The sequence below is a fragment of the Arvicanthis niloticus genome, chromosome 9, assembly GCF_011762505.2.
Source record: "Arvicanthis niloticus isolate mArvNil1 chromosome 9, mArvNil1.pat.X, whole genome shotgun sequence".
In the NCBI taxonomy this organism is placed as follows: Eukaryota; Metazoa; Chordata; class Mammalia; order Rodentia; family Muridae; genus Arvicanthis; species Arvicanthis niloticus.
This window is the reverse complement of record NC_047666.1, coordinates 78,973,027-78,990,859: the sequence shown is the minus strand read 5'-3', so window position 1 is coordinate 78,990,859 and position 17,833 is coordinate 78,973,027. Positions and strand designations below refer to the sequence as shown.

The following is a 17,833-nucleotide window of genomic DNA, read 5'->3' as shown; positions in this document are numbered from 1 at the left end:
TATCCTTCATCACATGCTCTTTATTTTAAAATTTTTTAACTTTGGATTATGAAGGAAAATCTGCTGCAGATAGATTCTGGCATCCTGATACCAAAAAGAATTTTGCAACAGTCCTCTGGAAAGACTCATTAACTGGAACCTGGAATGGGCCAGATCCAGTGCTTATCTGGGGAAGAGGTTCTGTCTACATATATTCCCAAACTGCAGATTCTGCATGCTGGCTGCCAGAGAGACTAATTAAACAAATAGACAATAATAACAAACCCACAGAGGGGGAATCCCCTGAGAAGCATATTTTTTGTCTTTGCAGGAAACATAAAGGTGTTTCTCAATTGCCTTCAAACTGGAACAGATCAACCAGCAAACCTGACTTGGGAAGTCCTCAGTGTGGAAGGAGACATCACTACCCATACCTCCAGGGTGGCTCTATTGGACTCTTGATTCCCCAACTTATGATTTAGTGAGGAACATTGTTTAGACCCAGGAGAAAACCCACTCCATAGTTACTATAGTTGTTTTTGGGGTTTGAGATTTACTGGAGCAGGAACAAGGATTTCCCTATTTGTTTTGTTAAGATCAAAGCTATCATCAGTTCTATATTTCTATAGATTTAGATTTTGCTATGACACATTTGTAAACCGAATAGAAGAGGCTTATACTTTTTGCTCCACAGACAAAGGGTGTTATGTGTTGCCCTTAAAAAAGAAGTTGCTGTTATACTGACCATTCAGGCATTGTTAAGTCTCCTGTCTCTCTGGTGCATGCTGTTCAACAAACTGATGGCTTTTGCATGACAACAGGTAGACATTATTCAAATGAAACACATACAGGTCCATTATTAAAGGCTGGAAGTAGGGGATTCTAAAACCTTGTCATCAAGACTAAAAAGGATTAACCCTTAACTTAATTGCTAAGCTAAGAGAACACTTCAAGACACATGCCCCTATAAAGGGAAAGGGAGGCCTCACCAACCTAAGACAGGAGCTCAAGCAATGGCTGTTGAGTATCCAAAGATGGGAAAGGAAGGCTGGGGTCCTTTGTTCTGACCTAAGGCAGGCATGATTTCCATAAGTTTTCCCAGCCTTCCCTTTTGATAAAAAATTTAAAAAGGGGGACCTGTGGGGAGCCAACCGAAGGCAACTATCATCCTTGCAGCTATCTTGAGAAATATACCCTTACAAGAGATTTTTTTTCAACAGCCTACAACAGCTGAGCACACTCTGATACCATCTTGTTTTATATACCCAGGATTTTCCCTTGGGTGTGTGTGACTTAAAGGCATGACTTAAAGGTGTGACTTGAAGGCATGACTTAAAGGCATGACCTAGAACTGAGACATATAAAAGGCAAGAGGCAGACAGAAAAAAAAAGGACTTGAGACTTGGGACTGGAAAACTTGGAACATGGAGGCACTAGGGACTAGGAAATAGGGACTAGGAACTCGAGACTTGGGACTTGGACTAGAAACAAGGGACTAGGAAAGAGAGAAGAAGAGAAACTTGAGAATAAATGGGACTGAATCATACTCAGTCTGGTCTCCATTTTTCGAGTCTGTCCTCACTCTCTCTCTTGCTGAACCCTGACCTGCAGACTGCAGCAGCAGAACGAGCAGGTACAATTTAGCCCCCAAAGCTGGGGCAGTGTGGGCTCTAGTAATTTATCCTCCAAAGCTTGGGGCAGTGCAGGCTCTAACAATTTTGACCCCCAAGCTTTTGGCAGTGTGGGTTTCAACATTTGTCAGAGCGGTCCCTGACACTGACCTAAGGCAGGCATGGTTTCCATAAATTTTCCCAGCCTTCCCTTTTGAAAAAATTTTTAAAAGGGGGGCCTATGGGGAGCCAACAGAAGGCAGCTATCATCCTTCCAGCCATCTTGAGTCATATACCCTTACAAGAGACTTGTTTTCAACAACCTACAACAGCTGAGCACACTCTGGTACCATCTTGTTTTATATACCCAGAATTTTCCCTTGGGTGTATGTGACTTAAAGGTGTGACTTAAAGGAGTGACTTAAGAAGTGAGACTTATAAAAGGCAAGAGGCAGACAGAAGAGGGGGCTGGAAACTTGGAACTTGGAGGCACTAGGGACTAGGAACTTGGGACTGGGAACTTGAGACTTAGGACTTGGACTAGGAAAAAGACTTGAGAATAAATGGTACTGAATCACACTCTGCTCTCCATTTTTCATGTCTGCCCTCACTCTCTCTCTTGCTGAAACCTGACCCGTGGACCAGAGCAGCAGTACAAGCAAGAACAATTTAGCCCCCAAAGCTTGGGGCAGTGCAGGCTCTAACAATTTTGGCCCTCAAGCTTTTGGCAGTGCGGGTTCCAACATTTGGCAGAGTGGTCCTGGATAACACCTTACACCCTACAACTGTGATTATTGCAGAGAGATCCAAGAACTTCAATGATATTAAAAAGAATGACCTTCACCCATTCTGAGCACAATTTAACTTTAATCCTTCATGCAGTAATGGTCCTTGTAACTGAAAATTTCCAAGATATCCAACAGTAAAAGTATAGTTCATTCTGACTCTTAGTCATGGATTTTTTTAAAAAGTAAAACGAGGTGTGACTTTCAACCTCCAAGACCAACTGAAATCGGATGCATTAAGCTGGAATACTGTAGGACCTTTGTTCTGGAGGGTGTCTCACGACGATCTCCCGACTGGGGACAGGGTGAGAGCAGGGAACGCTCACTACTGTCTCCGTGCTGCCTCTGGCCTGCATTTCTGGCCTGTGTTTCCGATGTCTGTAGATCTTTGTCCCAGCCTGATGGGGGGAGGGGCTGAGGCCAAAGGACACAGAGTGCAAGAGGGAGGGGAGATTGCCTGCCCCTGCCGCTGCCTCTGGTGCCCTGTCGCTGACTGGTCTCTCCCAGGTGTTGCCTCTGTCTCTCTGTGCTGAACCAGTCCAGGCCCGGGCTGGGCCGATAAGGAGCTGACTAGCTGGCAAGGAGGCAGCCTGGTATTCCAGGAAGGTTCTGGGAAAGCTGGCAGGTTCTGAAGTGTTACAGCTCTTTGCTAAGCCGGGAAATGCAGGCTAAGTAGCAGGGAAAGACAGTAGATCCCTTGCCCAGTGTTAACAGCTCTGGAGCCAGCTAGCTGGCGAAGAGGTGAGGGTCCATGACGGAAGCTCTCAGACAACAGGATGGTTCTTGTGCGAGCTTTACTTCTCAATTAAGCTCAATATATACAGTTTGGGGTGGGTGAAGGTTTTAGCAACAGGTAACCCCATTGGCTTAGTCTGAGGTTTTTGGGGATGCCTCATATGCATGTGAGGAGAGCCTGGGGCACCATTTCTACATGATGTGATGTGGAAAGCTTCTGCTGTGCCCTAAAGGTGGAGCCTACTGCCTTAACCCTCTTGGGGTAAACAAGTCCTTATTTGGTGAGGAGGCTGGGCTTGCCAGTAGCCTGATCTCTCGTCATGGGTGTCAGCCTATGGTGGAGTGGAATGTAGTATGGGCTGATGGGCAGTCCACTGGAGGCTACTTAAGCTGCACTCGAGGGAGGCACGGGGGCACACCCTTGATGCTGTAACTGAAAGTCATTCCTGAGTAAAACTGTCGCTGGAAGGAACTGGTGTGCTAGTCTTTCTTCCCTGCTGGTCAGAGTGGTCGGCCGAGGTACAATGTGACCTTTCAACCTCTCTGTGGGAGGGGCTGTGAAGGGCGGAAGCTGAGGGGGGGCGGGGGGGCAGGAACAGAGCTGAACTCCTGCCGTCCCTAAAGAGTTTCTGGGGTTCAGAAGCTCGTTCGACCAGACACCTGGTTGTCTCTCAGCTCAGTGCCCCACAGAATACTGCCCCCTTAATTCTGTATGTTTACCTTCGTAAAGCCCTGTGACCATTCTCCTTAAATGAAAATAAATATGTGCTTTTGTTTAATGAGTGGGAGGCAGTAGTGTGTAATGCTGTGTAAAACAGGAGATAGTCTCTGATCAGGGGTTGCCCACTTTTATTTCAAAGTCAATCCTGAAGTAGTGTGAAGTTTGTAAGATGTCAAATTTGTGAAACAGAAGGATCTTCATAACAAAAGGAATAAATTTTTACAGATATTTCTACAACTACAGGCAATAGAGATGAACATTTATTAATCATGTGTTCTATACAGGATCTTGTTATGATGCTGTGGAAGATCAGGCTTACATTGACCTAACAACTATTATCCTGCCCTCCCCTATTTAGTGCTAAAATTGGAGTAGGTTTATACTCCTTTTATCAATTTTTCCAAATGACTTATTTAGGTATTCATTCATTCATTCATTCATTCATTTATCTGTCTGTGCATTTGCCCACATGGAAGCCAGTAGCAGGATTTTGGTATCCATTGCCAGAGTTCCACATGTTTCAGGGCTACCTGATGTGAGTGGTAGTGTCCAATGTGCAGTCCTCTGTCAAGCAGCAAAAGTTCTTAGCTAACAGACCTCTAGCTCCTCCATTTATAACAAGAAAAATAATCCCTAATTTTACTTACAGAAAACAGCATAGGCAGTACCAAAAGTGATTTAAAGTAACTTAACTGAAAACTCATTCAGAAAGTTCTGGCTTACCACTTACACACCAACACAGTCTCCTTAGAAGGGGCAGATTGCTGCACTTGGTAAGAGTCTACATGGGTAAATATTGACTTTGCCACTTAGGTAACTTAGGACCTTGTTGGGCCTTGGACGAGGTAACTCCATTTAACCTGTTACCTTCAGTCACGTAGGACAGGTAGAGGGTGTGACTAACAAGTCTCCACCTCCAGAGATTTAAATATTAATGAATTATCAAAAGGCCAGGGGCGTAGCTAATTAAGTTATTCCCTCCTCTTTCTCCCTTCCCTATAAGACTGGTTTCCCCTGGCTTTTGGCGGGGGGAAGCGTGTACCAGTTGCGTCCATTCACCATGTCATGAACAATAAAAGCTTTGGAAAACCGGACTCCACATGTCCGTGGTCTCTCCGACTGATTCCCAGCTTTTGGAACCCTGGAACCTTGCCGATGTAGCCGCTGGCCCGCCCACCGACAGCTGCGTGAATGTGGGATCTTCTGCTGGCTGGATGGGAAGCCCGCTGCTGAGACCCGCCGCAGGACTCCCTCCCCCCGCCCGTGAGATTTCTGCCCCACAGGACCTAGGTTACCTTAGATAGTTATGTGACCCCTCTCCTCTTTAAATCCTCTATCTTTAAAGTTGAGTGACAATACTCATGCCACAGGGCTTTAGGAAAATTGAATGCACTGGTATGACAAAAGTATCCAGAATAATGCATAAAATATGTAAAGATTATGTCAGGTTGATGTTCATTATTTATTATCTATAATCTTCCATGATGTCCAACTTTATCCAAACAATGTGTTATCTAAGTGAGATCAGAGCTCCTGAATTATGCAAGGAGCTATCACCTGATCTGAGTCAGACCAGCACTGAGGACTTAAGTCTATTAAGCAGCATCAAATAGCTACCATTGCTTGAATGTTGCTTGTGCATCCACTTTATAATATTCATTAGGTATATTTAATTGTTAGTGAGAATTATGGTTACCCTCATTGATGTTCATCTGCTTTCATATCCCCTGACATCTGCAGATTAATGTTTTCAGGTTCTATGTTCATCAGATTCTGTTAGGTTGTATTACTGGGGAATTTTTTTGTGATGCTGTAATTGTGAAAAAGAGGAGAAATATCAGGATTTTCCTAGCTTCCTATTGGTGGCTTTATGTCCATGAGACCTTCAGCCTCTGCATCTCTGCTCTTTCCCTTTATGATGCAGTGTTTAACTTGCTTGGTTTCCTAATTCTACTTAAACTTTTGCGAATTATTTCCCACATTAAATCCTTCTATTATATGTCACAATCTATTTTTTATCAGTATTTTGAGAAAGATAGATATTGTTTGCCATTGTAGATAAAGAAACTGAGTGGCCTGCTTAGAAAAAAAATGCTGTTGTTTTGCAAAGAGATCTTTAAATTTGTGCTTATTTTAAAGTATGAGTGGTTAAACTCTTATACTGCACCAAAGTGAACTGTTCATTATGATCATGAGAACAGTTCTTATCTATCATTTTCTTTCCTCTGACATTAAGTGCACCATGGAAAAAGCTACCCACTACCACTCAATGATTTTTTTCTCCCAGTGGCTTCTGAGACTACCTGAGAACAAGCACAAACTATTAACCTTTGGATGCCTAACATCTTCTAATGTGTTTGGAATTTAGCAAGGCCTTAATAAATATTCATTGAATAAATGAACGATAATCAGTACCATTGACACATCTTAGAAAGTTCCTTTACTTTAATTACAGCCTATAAATTTCCTTCCCTATTTCCACTACAAGTAAGTTGTATCTCAGCCTACATGACTTCTTTGTATCCAGTGCATACAAAGAAGTGAATATTCATCTATGTATCTATCTATGTATCCATGTATGTATGTATGTATGTATCTATCTATCATCTATTTATCATTTATCTATCATCTATCTATCAATCATCTCTCTATCATCTATCTATCTATCTATCTATCTATCTATCTATCTATCTATCTATCATTTTTCTCAGGAGAAATGTAGGTTCCTAGGGATTCATATTCATATAATTGTCTCTGGAAACTGAGGTGTTTCAAACGACCTCACTTTTCTCTATAACAAGCATAGCTTGTCTTACTCTTGTTGAATCTTGATGGTTCATGCAGTGACTAAAATACTAGTTATTCAATAACTATTTTTTTAACTACAAGGCAATAAATAGAACTAGGGTTATACATAATCGCTTAATTGTGACTGGGATTGGGAAATTTGGTAAGTGTTTTATAAACTTAGAACAATGCTGGATTACATGTTAAATGAACATCTTTTCAGAGAATTTTTATAAATTATTGCTGTGGGTATGTCTGAGAAATCATATTAAAATTTTCAGATTCTCTAAAAAAGGAAATCTGGAATTAAAATACTTTGATGGTAATGAAAAATGTTCTACTTTCAAAACACAAAGTAGAATGATGAGAATGATACAGTTGAATAGAAATAAAGCCAATCTTTCTCCATGGCATATAAGTATTTATATGTATATATCACCTATACAGAAGGGATCCTGGTTGTCCATACATAATAAGTATGTCATAAATACTATGTTTAGATCAATCTTAGGTATCTTTTCCTTAAATCCTGCATTTTAAAATCTGGAATTGTTGGATTTTTCCCCTTATCATAAATTTGTTTGTTATTTATTCCTTAGGTTGTTTTGTGATTTAAATTCTGTGTCTCCCTATGTTTCTGTGAATCACTTCTGTCTTCTCTTCTAAAGACTCCAGGGAAGTCTTGGAAAACAAAGAACTCATGAAAGAAGCATGGTCAAATAGCCTTTATTGTCTCAGTGAGGTGGAAGCTTAATAGCAACTCAGTGAATATTCTCATGTGTTTTATTTATTTATTTATTTATTTATTTTTCATTTATTTTTATTTATTTATGTATTTATTTATTTACATGCATTACATCATGTCTACAGTTCCCCTGCCTCCACTACTCCCAGTCCCCCTCACTTCCTCTCTCTCCAACATTCACTCCTCCTCTGATTCCCTTTTAAAAAGGCTTGTAGGCATAAATTTTGCAACTTATGTTTAATAAGGGTTCAACTTCTCCTCTAGCCATCACCCAGCAGAGGTAGTGAAAGAGAAAACTTATTAGGATAAGGGAAAGTGGACCTGTTCAGCAATAATTTTTGGAGGCAAGCTTGATCTTCTTGGGCAACAGTACAGTCCTGTAACAAACACCAAATATGACTTAGCAGCTGCAGAGCAGTCCTCTAGGCAGACAGCCACCAGGCAGCTGTAGTTCAATCCTAAAGAAACTTCCAGGTGTGGCAACAAGACTGGGGTGAGGCCACTGAAGTATCAAATTGCTACAGCAACCTCAAGAGCAGTTCTTGGGCAACTTTGTCTTAATGACTGTGTTATCACAAGGTAAGCTCAATAGTGCAATGTAAGGGGAATCAATACATGTATATCTTTAGCAGAGAATAGTGAGGTGGAGCTAACAGAACCAATGCTCTGGGCTCCTCTCCCACCTTTCCTACTGTCTGTGGGGTCATATTTATACTCCTTCATCAAGAGTCCTTTCATGTGTTTGTTATATTCAAACATCTTTTCATCTGTGTCTTCTTTAGGAAAAAAGTCTTCCACTTGTTTGCTTTTGCAAGGCATTCTTTCACCTGTCTGCCTCAGCAAAACATCATTTGATGTAACTAAGTTTCCAAATAACTAGAAGTTTTCACTTCACAGGCCTTCCAGAAATAGCAACAGAACATGGAATTACAAATAAAAATGAGGTTATGAGAAATCCTCATATCAAGGCTGGATAAGGTGACCCAATCAGGTGATAAGTGTCTTACGTTCAGAAAGTGTCACAGACATCCCCCAATTCTGCTCTTGGGGGGCTCCCACAAGAATACCAGTCTATACAACCATAATGCATATGCACAGGTTCTAGCTCAAACCCAGATAGGGTCCATGATTTTTGTTCCACTGTCTAGAAACTTTGTGATCTTTGTGTGGTAAGTTCTGAGGACCATGTTCTCCTGGTGTCCTCCACGCGTCTGGCTCCTAGAACCATTTTTTTGTGGGACCATGAAGGATAGCTTGGTTCCTGGTTGAGCAGAGGCCTTGAACCCTGGACCCTAATGGGATGATGGTAGGTGTTCGGCCTCACTCCCAGACCCCAGGCTTCTGACATGTGGCCAAGTCCTACATTGATCTTTTCCTTTCAGTTACATAGGACAATGCCCCTTCCAACCCCTCAGCAGGTATTGGGCTTGACTACAGGCCTCGAGAAATTTCCATATTAACGAGATACCTGGCAGAGGGCTTGGCCAATTAAGAATTCTTTCCCATGACCACTTCCCTCCTCCCTTTCTATTTAACTCAGGTCTGCCCTGAGAGAAGTGGGGGGTGCAGACAGATTCATCCACTTTCTGACATGATAATAAACTTTTTAAACCCATGGACTTCCTCATGTGTTTGGGGCCCCACCATGGAGAACCTTGGAGAAGGCCTTTAACTAATTAATGAGCTGTGGCTGCCACTGCTGCCACTGCCTAATCTCCAGCTGAGGACTTCTCTACATTCCCACAATGGAGGCCATCACTTCAAACAAGCCAGCCTTGATCCAGCCATGTGAATCCCAGTAACCAAGAGTCTCAACCCAAAGGACACTGTAGGGGCTTCCCTCCCTCTCATTTCTCTCGGCTGTGGACCTATCCCGCTGGCATGACCCACAGTGTCTGTTCTTCTGTGGCTCACAGTGGTTTCTGGGAAGCCAAAGACAAAGACCACCAGTCTCCTGGGTCAGCCACCTCAACTCAGAGATCCCACTTGGGAGCACTGCCCCTGCGGACTTCAGACTGAGATCTCCCCACACCGAGGCAGATCTCTGCAGCATCTGCCCGATCATGTGGAGTGAACTCAGTCAAATTCTCATGCTTCTGTTCCTCAGAGCCACAGGATCCACAACTCCACCCAACAGGACCCACGCTCACCCACGCAGGTGAGCAAACAGCACCACTCTTTCTCTCCCACTTCTTTGTTTCCCTGGCTTTGCCTGTCTGTGGGTCTCTATATCTGCTCCACTCAGTTGATGGATGATGGCTTTTTGATGACAGTTAGGGTAGGTGCTGATCTAATGAGAATAGCAGAATATCAGTGGCAATCATTTCATTGACCTTATTTGCCAGAAGTATTTGGCTCTATCCTGGGTTTTTGGGATGACCAGCCTCTGGCTCCTGTCCATTCACACAGTGAATTCACATGGACTCCTCATGGGGCTGGCCTCAAGTTGAACCAGTCATGTGTTGGCCACTCACACATGTTCTGTACTACTATCACCCTACCACATCTTCCAGGAAAGACACATTGTAGGTAGAAGGCTTTCTAATGGGGTTGATGTTCTAGATCCACTACTGGGAGTCTTGTCAATTATAGAAGGTAGGTAGTTTATGCTCCATAACCTCTATTACTTTGGAGACTTCAGCAGGGTCACTCTCTTAGATTTTATGGAATTTCCACTGCACTAATTTTCTACTGCCATGACCTGTTTTCCAGTCATGTCTTCCACTACTCTAGCCCTTTACTCCCTTGTTTCAGACTCCACCAGCCCTCTGTCTACTTGCAAAATATATTCTATGTCTTCTTCTAGAGAGATTCATGGATGTCCATTGACACCTTTTTGTTACTTAGCCTCTCTGGTCTGTGGAGTGCAGCATGCATATCCTTCACTTAAGTGCTAATGTCTGCTTATAAGTGACAACATACCAAGGTTGTCTTTTCGTATCTGGGTTAACCCACTGCCCATGATTTTCTTCTAGTAGCATCCATTTGCCTGCAAATTTTATGTTGTCATTATTTTAACAGCTGTGTAATACTCTATTTTGTAAATGTGCCACATTTTCTTTATGCATTTTTTAGTTGTGGGACATCTAATTTTTGTTCCACTTTCTGTCTATTATGAATAAAGAACATAGTTGAGCAAGTGTTTTGTGGTAGGATGAAACATCTTTTGGGTATATGCTCAGGAGAAGTACAGTTGTGTCTTGAGATAGATCAATTCCCAATGTTCTGAGTAACCTCTATATTAATTTTCATGGTGGCTGTACAAGTTTATACTTTTACCATCAAGGGAGGAGTATTCTTTTTGCTTTAAATCCTTGCTAGCATGAGCTGTTAGTGTCATTGATCTTAGCAAGTCTGACAAGTGTAGATGGAATTTGAAAACAATTTTAATTTGCATTTCCATGATGATTAAGGATGCTAAACATTTCTTTAAGTGTTTCTTGACTGTCTGAGATTCCTATTGAGAATATTCTTTGTTTAGATCTGTTGGCTCCTTGCTGGTAGGTCCAGGGCTGAGCTGGTGGGTGAATTTTGTTGGAGCAAAATAAACACACTGGCCAGCTGAGTGTCTTGTTGAAGCAGGAACTTTATTGCATCAGGCTCTTGCTTATATAAACTCAGCACATAGGCAGGTGAAATTTTTGTTGGAGTGTAATGATGTAGGAGGCAGGGAAGAGTGAAGGAGCACATGGGGTGACTGACAGGGCCAATGGAAAAGCTGTACATTAGGAATGGGAGTGGGGCAGAGGCAGGGCCAAACAGGTCTTGCTGAGTCACCCCATTACAGAAGGGACTGAGATAAGTCTCAAAACTCAAGCCAGGCTTAAGCTCTCCCACAAGGCCCCAGAAACTCTAGTCAGTCTCATGTTTGTCCACAAGGCCCAAACCAGGGCAGAAATGGTGCCCAACATAGATCTATACTCTGGTGTTTAAATTGAATTTTTGGTTTATTGAAATCTAGTTTCTTGAGTTCCTTATATATTTTGGATACTAACCCTCTGTCAGATATGATGTTGGTGAAAAATTTTCCCTTCTGTAGGCTGCTATGTTGTTCTATTGATAGTGCTCTGTGCCTTATAATAGCTTTTCAATTTTTAGTCTCATTTATTGATGGTTGTTCTTAGTGTCCCTACTATCACTGTTCTGTTTAGGAAGTTTTCTTCTGTGCCAATGCATTCATGAATATTCCCTACATTCTTTTTTATTAGGTTCCGTGCATTCAGTTTTTATGTTGAGGTCTTTAATCCACTTGAACTTGAGTTTTGTTCAAGGTATTGAATATGGATCCATTTTCATTCTTCTACAGAGTGGTTTCCAGTTGGACCTTTTTGTTATTAAAGGGAGCAACCTCCAGGTGAGTTCAAAGGGCATTGCCTGGGCCTTATTTGCTTTGGCTAAAGAGTTGAAAAGATTTATTTTAACCATGTTGTTTTTAGCTTTACAGTCAGAGTTTAGCAAGCTCCAAGGCTATATTTAATACAACCAAAAAATGAACATAACTATTTGCATTGCATTTTTAATAGAAATCAAACAAAGACAATCTTCTCTTTGAGAGTCAGTTATGTCTAAAGAGGTTTTACTAGGACACAAAAGTGAAAGGAGGTTTTGCTAAAGCAGACAGACACAGTTGAAAGGACATTTTGCTATAGCAAACACACAAAATGACACATAATGTTCAGAAAAAATAAAAAAATGAGCCCACTGACAGTTGGAACTAGAGCATTAGATGGGTTGCTCCACCTTCCTATTCTTTGCTGACAACATGTGTGTATTGGTTCACCTTACATTGTACTGCACATCACTTGTGGTGATACCATAGAACAAAGCTCACCAAAGAACATCTTATGAAGATCCTGCAGCTTCTTGATGCTTCTGTGGTCTTGGGCCTATTGGCAAGCCTTGCAGTTTCTTCTAGATTGAACTGCCTCTGCTGGTTCATGTGTGGTGTCTGCTGAAAGGACCAGACTGCAGCTGCTGATTCATATTTGGTGTTTGCTCCTGGACTGAATTGCTGAAATCCTGAAAACAAAGATTGAACTTGACTCCTTAAAACTATTTCTAAATCGGTTTAGTTCCCTGTGTCCTAATAAAATTTCTTTTCCCCTATCTCTAGTGGGTGGTGGGCTTCAGAAGAAGTTGAACCCTTATTAAAGTAGATTGAGAAATGTTTATGCCTACAATTTTTTATGCAGTTATTTACAAGATCAGTCATAATAAAATGGCAAAAACTATCTGGGCATTTTTTTAAACATTCAAGGTACTGATAAAACTGTTCTTATTCATGTGATTGTATGATTTTGTGTGTGTGTGTGTGTGTGTGTGTGTGTGTGTCCATGTACACAATGTAAAGGTACTTATGGCTTTGCATATATGCATAAAAATGTAAGCATGTGCAGGTGCACATATACAATGCATATTATAGAGGTAACAATTCATTGTAGTAATTCTTTTTCTATAATGCTCAGTCTTATGTTTTTTGATGGAATCTCTTCACTGAAACTGTTGATGGTTCTCTCAGTCAAACAGCCATCTTGGCACACTACATGAGTACTGCTGACTGGATGTAATGGTCCAGGATCACTGAGGAAGGATAGAGGGAGCCTCAACCCAGGGAGCTTCAATCCTTCAATCATGAGGATGCAGGAAATGGCTTCCTTTTTACCTCCCAACCTGGCAGCATAAAATCAGCTCCTAGTAATAATTTACTATCCTGAAAATTTTGAGGCTTTACTTCTTATTTGACATTTCAAAGTTTTTCCCCTAGACCCTATAGACCTTGAGTATGCCAATGAAGCATCTTCCAACACCTGCCCTGGCCAATGATCCATGTTCATTCAAACCTTGAACAAGAAACCCTGGCTACCTCCCTGGGGGAATAAATACATTCCCCACTTAATAAATTTGTTGTCCAAAGCTGTTCTTGAGTGTGTTCTCTGCCTGGGTGCTCATTGCCAACAAAGATCCTGCAATGCATTCACCCCTGACCAGCTAAATATTCCTCCCTCTAGTTCATCACAGTGCACAACAGGCCTGGATACCCCAAAAGAGAGAGCAGAAATAGGGTTGCAGTTCCTCCCAGGGTTGTTGTTAGAGGCAAGTGCAGAGAAGCCCAGTTTTTCACTTGGATACTAAGAATTCAAACTCAGCTCTCCAAAATTGGGAATGAAATACTTTGCCCATTGAACCACCTTCCCAGTTGTGCTGTACAGTTTTGTATCAACTTGACACATATTAGAGTCATTTGCAGACCAATGGTCTAATCTATACCACATTTTCTTGATTGATGATGGATGTGAAGGCCCAGCTTACCATCCCTGGGGCAGGAAGTCCTGGAATCTTTAAGAAAGCAGGTTGAGCAATCATTAGGAGCAAAGAAATAAGTAGCATCTTTTCATGGTTTCTGCATTGGCTTCTCTATCCAGGATCCTTACCAGACTTCCCTCAGTGATGAACTGTGGTATAGAACCATAAGTAAAACAAACCCTTTCCCCATAAGTTGATTTTGGCCCTTGTGTTTTATCACAGCAATAGAAACCCTGACTAAGACACTTAAGGTCTAAGAGAGTTTAGATTTTAATGAATTACTTGTTACAGTGCAGTAAATAATTTATCAGCTCCTCCGCATACTGAGTTGCCTTCTTTAGCCTTGATATGAGGGTAAGTTTCTAGTTTTATTGTAACTTATTACATCATGTTCTGTTGCTATCCCTAAGAGGCCAGCACTGCTTTTTTTTTTTTTTTTAAGAAATGAAGATGAGTGGCTCTATCAGAGAAGAGAGGTTGAGGGGAGGGACTGTAATAAGTGAAGAGAGTTGTTGGGATTTAATGAATGAGAGAAAAATTAAAAAATAAGAAAAACATTTCAAAATCAGAAATGAAGAATAATTCACAGTTCAGTAAATAATTTAGCCACTTCATATTTTCTTGGAAAGGTAGCAGTAGAATTTTTTAAGTAGAGACATTTTTTAAGCAGTCAGAAGAACACCATGGGAGAACCTGAGAAAAGGGTTGCAATCCATGGGGTCAAATGCTTTGCTAAGATCAAGGTATGGATTGCTTCTATGTATGCATGTATATACTCATGGAATTTTTTTTTAAGCAAGCAAGGAAAGTGATTATAATATTACTCAGTTTATATGAAGTTTTTCAACATGAAAAGAATTTTAATAGATGTTTTGTTAAATTTCTTGATTTAAAAAAATTGAATTAATATTAGGGATATCTAACCAGGAGTAATTATTTGGAAAAGTTAGAGAGGTTTAGAAGTTGTTAAATAAGGATGTAGTTTAAATTGCTTTAGGTATGTATTATGTTCTGGTAGAACTTAGTCTGAGGTCAGAGGTCAATCTAATACTCAGTTTTCAGGGGTTCCTGACAGAAGGTCAGAGGTCACAGTTAGGAAACAGTTCCCTGCAGAGAAACTCTGTTTATAAATATGTAAAGACTTTATGATAGGGTGAGAAGAATATTTTCTTCAAGTTTGGCAATACAACAAGCATTTTTTAGTAAGAAAATTGCTTATTCTTTTAGCTGTGTTGTTGGTTTTCAGTATTTTAGAGAAAATTATTATTCTCAAAGCTCCAAAGTCATTTTTACATTACAAAATGTGAACTTATATTAACACAGAAAATTTGAGTACTTGCCTAGTTTCTACCGAGTCTTGCAAACATTCCTCTCTAAGATGCTGCCTAGTAAGTTATCTGATTAAAAGTTCATTTTAGTCAATTACACATTCTACCTGTTAAATCTCATTTCATTTTATTATATTGATGTTTTGGAAAATGCTAATATAATTATTTTAAATGACAAAAGTTAGACGTAACTGCTCAAAAACAATCAGATTTCTCCCCTTCCCTGCATTTAGAATTATCTAGAATGTTAGGGTTGTCAAAAGATATACTGAAACTACTGCTTCCTAAATTTAGAAATATAATAGTTAAGAAAAGTCTCCCAGGAAAAAAATATCATGTTGTTTATGGCTTTCATGGCCTTCAGTCATACATGTACTGGTTATTGCACCAGACACAAATGTTTTGTTCTAACCCATTGTCTACAGAAAAGGACCTGGTTACACTATATCCATCAAAAAATTTAAAAATTCATGAACCTTGGAAAAAGACAGGAACCAGGGTGTTGAAAAGGAAGAGATGTGGGAGAAGAGAGGAGGCAATAATGAGACCATATCATCTATGTATGAAATTAGAAAGCAACAAATTTAGTCAATAAAACTTTATTAAAAAATGAAAGAAAATTTCTTAAGGGGGTTGGGAAGATATGTTGATCAGTAATGTACTTGCAATGGAGGCTAGAGGGTCTGAGTTCAGTCCACAAAACCTACATAAAATTTGTTTGTGGAGTTTCATAACTTTGATTCCAATTTGAGTAGATGGGGGTCAGACTGTTCAATACTTGAGACTCACTGAAAAGCCAGCTTTGTCTCCTGGGTGAATCTGGGCTGCTGAGAGTTCTTACTTGAAAAAATAAAAAAGTACAAAACTTGAGAAATTATACCTGAGGTTGTCTTCTAGTCTCCTCATGTGCATATGCAAACATGAATTCATTCTGCATAAACATGCACACCTATGTGCACACACACACACACACACACACACTCACAAAGTGGGGGAGGTGAAAGAAATTAGGAGAGAAAAGAAAACTTACTTTGTAAGCCTAAAAAGTCTGCTCTGAGGGGGCTTGTTGCAGACACTAGAGTGTGGAGTTAAAAACTCAGTAGAATTAGCTTTATAACTACTGATTCTATGGAACACTAGATCTGAATGACCTTAGTCACTGGTGTCTTTTACTTTCTGAGAAGTAAAGGCTTGCTGTCTTCTGCAAAATGTATGTGATACAGGTGATCATGTAAGTATGAATGTTTTTTAATTTTGGATGATTTTGCTTTAAATATAGGACCTGAATTATAAAGCTCATATGCAATTATTGTGTCAGTCAAATCCTCATAAGGATTTACAGTGGGAGTTAAGAACATCACTGCAAGTGGAATTTGGAGTTAGAAGTCAAAAGTGTATACTTTGTACTATACTTAACTTGGAATCCACTTTTTCCAATACATATTTTTATATGTTTCTACTCATGTTTATCCAGATTACTTGGTCCTTGTGACAGTAAGTTCACAAGTATGAAATAGTAATCTAATACAGTATTATAAGCATATCATTTCAAGTGAGATAGTACAGTAATTTCAGTATCTTGTTGATAACGAATGGATGATAAGTTGAGAGAAACAAGGAAGGTAATTCACTACATCACTCAAGGTGAGTTATAGGTGAATTACTAGTTACTAGTTACATGACTCAAAGTGAGTTGTCAGACGTAGGCAGTAGTGAGGAGTCTTAACTGTACACACCCATGTTTTATCTGACACCCTAGGAAGGCCAACAAGGTTCTGCCCTGAATTTCTATGCCATGAGCCTCACTTGGACAGATAATATTCAACCAGAAAGTTTAAAGTATGTCACTTTACTCTGACTTTTGTCCACAGTAGAGAGAATATGGCTTGTGCTAAAGAATGCAGAGAAAGAGGACAAAGTGTTGAACTGTCTCAGGATATCCAGAGGCATGTCATTCCTGTATAGAGAACATATCAGTCTTGCTGAGGACACAATGCCTTTGAGTAATTCTGTTTTATATTCCTCCCCTTCCTTAATGGGACTGCACTTGCCCTGCAGGTAACAGTATAGTGCTGAAGACCTATCAATACGTGTGTCTTACGTAGAACAACTGCGTGTCTTTCTGTATGAATAAGGTACACTAATAAAAGAGCAAAGCCATACCTATCAACAACACAACTGTTAATCAACTATCCTACCTGTATGTACAAAATGAGAACAGCATAGGAGAGGCAAGATTATACTTCAAAGTTTCTTGGATGTTCAAGGGATGTTTATGTTGGATATATGGTCATCCATCTGATGATGGAGGTTGTTTAGACAGTAGATTGCAGATACATAATCAGAAATCAGTTTTTATTTTTTCCTTAAACATTTTTCTTCTTAGATGTTTCTGATGGCATTAACATGGGCGTATATATCGAAATCACTCTCAGGAGCTTATGTGAGTTCCATGCTCATACAAATAGAAAGACAATTCGGTATCCCCACCTCTATAGTTGGACTCATCAGTGGGAGCTTTGAGATAGGTGAGTTAAATTTATATGTATTTACACACACACACACACACACACACACACACACACACACACACACACACACACACACGTTAGGTTTGGTTGAGAAATAGTCACTTGTATAAATATCCTCAAGATGGCACCTAATTTGTACCACATATACTGATTTTGTTCCTATTTGTGATGAATGGAGGATAGAGTATTAATATTTTCTTCTGACATTTGATAAGTCAAAGAGATGGTACAGACTTTTGCTTGGTATTGTTTTTTCTGTACAAAAGTTTTTTATTTTCATTTTTTTGTTTACATTTTTTATTGGATATT

At 40.1% G+C, this 17,833-nt stretch overlaps 1 protein-coding gene across 18 annotated transcripts in view; it reads left to right on the top strand.

Moving 5' to 3' along the window:
* Window positions 1-3,486: 3,486 nt before the first annotated feature.
* Window positions 3,487-17,833, top strand: part of LOC117715213 (solute carrier organic anion transporter family member 1A5-like) — a 56,629-nt gene continuing 42,282 nt past the window's right edge. For 4 of the 18 annotated variants that reach the window (XR_013112722.1, XR_013112720.1, XR_013112718.1 and 1 more), the window contains exons 1-5: window positions 3,487-3,628; window positions 4,834-5,093; window positions 9,470-9,520; window positions 11,571-11,716; window positions 17,380-17,521. Coding sequence is in view for 12 of the 18 variants with exons in the window: in XM_076940769.1 (XP_076796884.1) it covers window positions 4,931-5,093; window positions 9,470-9,520; window positions 11,571-11,716; window positions 17,380-17,521 (502 nt within the window). In the remaining 6 variants the exon portion in view is untranslated. Of the gene's footprint in view, window positions 3,629-4,833; window positions 9,521-11,570; window positions 11,717-17,379; window positions 17,522-17,833 lie in introns of those variants that run through there. The other 14 variants (XM_076940769.1, XM_076940771.1, XM_076940770.1 and 11 more) reach the window with 14 other exon arrangements.